General features: G+C 37.6%; 1 protein-coding gene across 1 annotated transcript; it reads left to right on the plus strand.

Moving 5' to 3' along the window:
* Positions 1 to 837: 837 nt before the first annotated feature.
* LOC120331228 (uncharacterized) lies at positions 838 to 4000 on the plus strand. The gene is made up of 4 exons (XM_039398304.2): positions 838 to 1147; positions 1252 to 1399; positions 2298 to 2419; positions 2882 to 4000. Exons 1-4 carry the CDS (start codon positions 896 to 898, stop codon positions 3119 to 3121), a joined length of 762 nt encoding a protein of 253 aa, XP_039254238.2. The 5' UTR covers positions 838 to 895; the 3' UTR covers positions 3122 to 4000.
* Positions 4001 to 6687: the final 2687 nt, after the last annotated feature.

Raw genomic sequence — 6687 nt, forward strand, 5'->3', positions numbered from 1 at the left:
ACCGAAGGTGCTTCACGGACTCCAAAAGGTCCGCGAACCCCACTTTGGGAACCACTGATCTAGCATTAGGTTTTTGTAAAACGCTCTACATTTAGCCAACACTGCAATAACTCTCAGTAGTTTCTAGTACATGATCGCCCTAAAGTCAGTTTCATTCATTTCTGGAAAGTTCTGATTAAGCGTTTGTTACTTTCTTACAAGTTCTCACAAAACATCATTGCGCATTGGTGGTCTAAATCAGGGGTGTGCAAGTGTAACCTTTATTACAGGAGGGCCATATACATGAAACCGCGGGTCGCACCTTTATTTATGATAGCTTTTCTAGTAGTTGCAAGCATAAAAATTTGTTTCTTTTTGTTATTGATCTTACGGCATTGTTAGGGTGATTGCACAAATGGTGAGTGGAAACGCATAGATATACAAAAAAGATTTCTACTCAAATTTATTGTCACACCGACTTTAAACAAATTCACGTTTTTATACCATTGTGTATTTTGCAACAGGATTTTGCCAGCTAGTGTTACTAACTTGACAGTGGCACTCAGGTACTAGTATAGACAGGCTTTGCGACGCAAAGAGATTAAAAGTGCTAGCACGTACCAGATTAACTAAACTAAAAACTCGTTTCGGGAGCACATCATTCAGATTTGGCACTTCTCCGCGGGCTGTACAATTTCTCCTTGCGGGCCGCATTTGCCCTGCGGGCCACAGTTTGCACATTCCTGGTCTAAATGAAAGTGGGTCATTGTGCTGATGATATCGTTAACAACATAGGTCATTCCGTTCTCTTAGTAACATTTGCATAATACCTTAACAGCATCTGATTTTGATCAGGTATTGTCACCCCTACATAATTATAGAACGCGATTGTTACCAAACCTTCGGTGGTTGCAAGATGAAGATTCTAATTGTTGGTTTTTTGAAAACTGGGACCAAAAGTATGTGCCAAGCATTGAGAATTCTGGGCTACAATGTATCGGAACATGGAAGAAACTTTGAGGAGTTATATGAAGATTGGATGGAATTTCTGCAAGGCAAAGGAAACTTTGAAGATTTACGTAAAATGTTTAGAGGTTATGACGCTACAAGTGACACGTTAGTTTTAGCTTATTGGAAAGAGTTTCTTAAAGCATTTCCAGACATTAAGGTGAGTGGGGGTTTATATATGAAAATTTTTATTACATTGTGATAATGAGGTATTAGTCATGATTTTTGCACTATTAAAAACATGATGGATTATTTATATTCCAGTTGATTCTCACTATACGCGACGATAAATACGAATGTGCGAAGTCATTCATCAACCAATATACCAAGTACAATGAATCGGCATTTTCATTTCCACTTTCCGTCTTTTCATTGAAGGCTAGACGTTGGTGGGACCTGGAAAGGGACTCTGGTGAGATTTTAGTTAAACAAAATATCTTGAAGTCTGGCTGGGTTTACTGAGAGGACATTTCTGCGGGGACGTATTTTCTAACTATCAGGAACTGGAGTAGGGATTTTGAATTCCCAGTAGTTTGAAGATCGGTAGGTCAAACTTAAGAAGATTTATTATAAACTAAAAGCATTAAACCACCCTAAAATTTACAATGGAAACACAGAATGACCAAATTTGTTTTCGAATAATGGAGACAGACACAGAGAATAATGTTGATCAAAACCGAGTCAGTCCTACAAATACCGTGTTTCCCCAAAAGTTAGATAGGGTCTGATTTAAAATTTTCTTTGGAAAAATAACACTAGGGCTTATTTTGGGAGGATGTTTTTTATTTTTATTTATCAAAAACAAAATTATAAAGTAGAGAATTGAAACGTGTAGGAAAGATTTCTTGCTAACGACAAGGTCAAAAAATTTCGCACTATCGAATCGGTCTTATTTAAGAGGAGGGCTTATATTAAAATCATTTTTGAAATTCAAGCTGGGTCTTAGTCTTAGGCTAGGTCTTTTTTTCGGGAAAATACGGTAGCTCGCAGTTTATAGTTGAATGAAACTTTCTAGCGACTCCATAATCGTTTTTGCTAGGTGGAAGTCAACGTCGAGTAAAGTTCAAATATAATTTTTGAAAATTTTGTATCAGACTTTGAAAAAGGGGCTGCCTATTAATAATAAAATGTGAAAGATATATCTTTTGTAGATGGAAAACCATTAAAGATTTGTTTTCGGGACTTATCATTCATTATTAATTGAAATTTGAAAATGTGTTATTAGAGCATGGAAAGTGTGCAGCATTTTATTTTAAGAAGTTCTCAGGTCACTAAATAAATTGATTTCAATGGTTTTATTTTATTTTCAGTTGCAAAGTTCTGCAAACCGCCTTTCGAGATAAAAGGATATGAAATATGTAAAAAAATTCCTATTCTGGACCAAGATCAGTATGCAAAATATTACGAAGACCACAATAACGATGTGCTAGAGGTAACTGTGATTTAATTTGCAGAATATATATATACGATATTCCCCAATTTGAGATATTGATGTCTCGTGTTCGATGTGTCGCGGACCATAGTGTCCGTGTTTATGTTGTGTGTATGTATATATTTTTATGTTTATAAACGGTTATGTTGACCCTTGTTTAATGCTGTTCTGTCGGATCTGGACTTCGACCACTCACACTACATGTGAAGAAAAAAACTGTCTTTCGATCTCTGTTCTCCGGTCTCTGCGCTGGCGGCCGGACGTATTTTCAGTTCTCTAGTGATGTAATCTGTTATGCTGTTGAAAGTTTGATATTGGAGTTGTCGTTCAATAAACAGCCAATCCGGAACCATTAGGTCTTCTGATTCATCTACAACCACGGTAGCAACATCTTCTACTGTGACAGATGTTCTACAATTAGTTTTCAACATATTTTTTCACAACTATGATATTTTTTGACAGAATGCACCTCGAGACCAATTGCTCATCTTCAATGTTAAAGAAGGGTGGGATCCGGTATGCCAGTTCTTGGGGCACGAATTACCAGATGTGCCGTTTCCACATGAGAATAAGAATGGATCGACAACGGCACATCGTCCAAAGCATGATTCGTATGTGGAAGAAATGTACACCGAAATGTATTTTACTCTCGCATTATTAGCTTTGGTCATTACCATTGTTGCTGCGTATTTGTGGTATTAATTTTCCATTTCTGCTTCCTGTATATATCGTTATCTCTCATATACCTCTTATTAGCATTGATCCTCTATTCCAGGGTGGTCCAAGGTTGTGGGCTCCGCGGGCCGCAATAGTACCAAGGTAAACAGTGCAATACAAAACAAGTACTTTTATTGTGCAAACACATAGTTATCACGTAGGCATTGCCAACCTAGGCTAATAAAATCCGCATCCGATGTTTAGTTTTCTATAATGCCTATATTGTTAGCATATATTCCCGACCAAAACGATAGGAATCCAGGTAACAATTTAGACTGCCCGCCCATCACATCTTAACTTCGGTAGTTGCTTCAGCTAGCCATCATACTATAGTCAATTCAGTCACAGTGGTGATATAACAACAATATGTCAAACGATTTTTCTGATTTATTTTATGAGAAGCAATTTAAAATACAATATTCTGATTACTCTCCGCGAGTGCGGCGCCGGCCACAGATAATGGAGCGGCGGGCCACATGTGGCCCGCGGGCCTGGGTTTGGACCACCCTGGGCTAGATACTGTGCAAAAAAATCTCAAATTTTTCATTTAAGTTGATCAAATGAAAACATGGAATAATTTTAGATTTTGAAGTGAAAACAGCCATTCGTTCATATGAACAAGGTGTCGTATTACCGTTACTCTAATACTGTATAGTAGAGTTGCCTCCAATTTGTTGTCAATTGTAAATGATTTATTTATTTTTTGTTCATATATATCATGCAGTTTAGGCCCTCGGAACCTCAAATATGTTCGTGTGCCTCCGAGTTGGAATTTACTAACCCAGAAAAAAAAATGTAGCTTAGATGAAATCAGTAGATCATGCTTTTTCTTTCAAAACAATATATAAATTTGTACCAGGAAAATGTGACAAGCGGTTTGTAATTCGGAATGATAGTTAGAACGTTTTACCAAAACAGCTTGCTTCAAGAATTTTACGCAAGCTCTGTTTTCCAATTTGCACTATGCCAAGATGGAGTGTCCCATAGTGCTGAAAAACGCTGTGACGTCCTCATTAACTCATTATTGCAAAGTATTGATAGTACGGGTCATCACTGGGAATGACGACAAATTATGGTATACTAAAAAGGGTACCCCCGAAGTATATGAACCAAGATGGCGGACACCGGAACGTTGTATGTGTACCAGGTAGGGTTAGGCCATAATTTCAGGTACAAATACTACAGGAGTCACTTGACTAGTCCCCGAACTCGTAATAGAACCAAAATAAGGAAAATTGGAATAATATCATGGCCTAACTCTAACCTGGTACACATACTACGTTCTGGTGTCCGCCATCTTGGTTCACACACTTCGAGAGTAAACCAAAAAGCACGAAATGTTAGACCATTTTCGTATATTAAGGATAATAGGCCTACTTGTTTCGTTCATGATTTCCTCGCATTGCATTATAATGTCGCTACACACAATGGGTTTAATAACAGTGTTATTGTAATCAAAATTTCAGCTTGATCGGAAATATAACATCAATGACTCACAATTCATTGATGTCCATATGTTTCCTGCACTGGATTAGGAAAGCGGTAATTGTTGCTTGCAGCGCTAACGATTTTGCGTGTAACTTTCATTGTTAGCTAAAGAGGAATATGCAATGCAGCTGAATTGTGAGTCAATAAATGCAGCTTCGAACCCAATTGTAAATTCCGACCTAGATGCTGTGACGTATCTAGGCTGCCATACCAGCCAATGTCTAGTCGTAAAATGTTTCGATAAAATAATGTCAACCTCGGAATGATTGAAACTCGTTAATAATAAGGTACAAATATCTAATTTTACAACAGTCGTTTAAAATTGTCAGTAAACGGCCAATGAAGCGCCTTTCTGAACTCTGCCACGGGCGCAGTTTTACGTAGATACTCCATTGCGCTCGATGCAATATTTTTTACGGCGATAAGTGCTCTACTATGGTTAGGCTTATGACACATTGCTTATGAGATTTTGACATGGAAATGGGTTGGTTATCTCCATAAAAAAGTGAAAAAGTCAAGTATAAAAAAATCTGAATTTATTCACTGAAATTTGGCCTGAATGGATTTCTGATGCTAAAGGCACTGAATCAGTGAGGATTTTTTTCCATTAATTGCGTATTTATCCTACATGTCCAAATAGTCTTGAAGGCCATAAGATATAGAATACACATCTGTGTTACATTACCGCTTGTACACTCACAGATCGCATGAAGAAGTTGAAATGAATATTAAAATCATGTCTCGACACACGACTGAATCGGTAATTGCTTTTAATGGGTTTAAAATACATTAACAGCCATCAAAACAGCTCAGTCATGTGGCCAACTACGACCTTTTGCCGATTTCCTGTGTAATCCAGAAGTGGGTTAGCCATATAAAATTATAGCAATGCAAGAATCAGGTCATATATATGCGCAAAGCATGGTAGAGCCTGAAAAATATTTTGTAAGAAATCCAAAGCAATTTGATTGCCACCAGCAAATAAGTAGTACAGTGTTTTGGCGAGAATCTAACTCTATCTACATTTAGATTACGGCTATATTAGCTAGATCAGGGTGGTCCAAACCCAGGCCCGCGGGCCACATGTGGCCCGCCGCTTTATTATCTGTGGCCCGCGTTACATTCGGAGAGTAATCAAAAAATCGCATTTCGTGTTGTTTCGTAATAAAATTAATCAGAAAAATCTTTTGTCATATTGTCATCACTATTGTCACTGATTTAAATAGTGTTATGGATAGCTGGGGAAACTAGCGAAGTTGAATGATGTGCTTGGCGGTCTAAATTGTTATCTGGCTTTTTAACTTTTTGGTCGGGAATATATGGAAACAATATAGGCATCATAGAAAACTAAAAATCGAATGCGGATTCTATTAGCCTAGAATGGCTACGCCTGATAACTATGTGTTTGCACAATAAAGGTGTTTGTTTTGTATTGTACTGTTTACCTATTCTTGGCACTACTGTGGCCCACGAACAATGCAAAAATAATTTTGTGGCCCGCGGAGCCGACAACCTTGGACCACCCTGATCTAGCCCATGTAAGTAGTTTTCATATTATATTACTACTTAGCACGTTGATGATGATCCATCATAGCGCAACTGTGACGTCACAAAAGTTCTTTACGCAATTATCCGGGGTGCCGGATACATAAAAACTAGCGAGATACTTGTGGCAGGTTTTGCTTTTAAACGCTGTTAATTAATTGCGATTCTAGTAATGAAATGACGTAAAAACTGGCGCGCAAAGATCTCGACCATGTGGTTCGTTCTAGCGTGCATTTATGTGCATTATGGAGAATTGTGTTCACGCAACTTCCCATTTTGCATTTGATAGAAGCATTGGTTAGTCTTATGTGTGATTAATACGTTTATCCGCTTCTATTTCTCCCCAAAGATAAAAAGTGCATACTGTAGAAGACCTCTGATTTCTGCAAACGACCAATAAAATACAAGATGAATTAATTAAATTTTATATTTTCCCATTCTATTTTCGTTAATTGGGAATCCATTAATCATGATGAGGCTTTAGAAAAATTTCTCGATAGTACCTGATGCTCTAACTC

Source organism: Styela clava, chromosome 6, assembly GCF_964204865.1.
Source record: "Styela clava chromosome 6, kaStyClav1.hap1.2, whole genome shotgun sequence".
NCBI lineage: Eukaryota > Metazoa > Chordata > Ascidiacea > Stolidobranchia > Styelidae > Styela > Styela clava.

Coding starts and splice junctions, on each gene's coding strand:
- LOC120331228 (XM_039398304.2), top strand. CDS start 896: ATGAAGATTCTAATTGTTGGTTTTTTGAAAACTGGGACCAAAAGTATG. Junction 1,148..1,251: donor AAGCATTTCCAGACATTAAG/GTGAGTGGGGGT, acceptor TTTATATTCCAG/TTGATTCTCACTATACGCGA. Junction 2,420..2,881: donor ACAATAACGATGTGCTAGAG/GTAACTGTGATT, acceptor ATTTTTTGACAG/AATGCACCTCGAGACCAATT.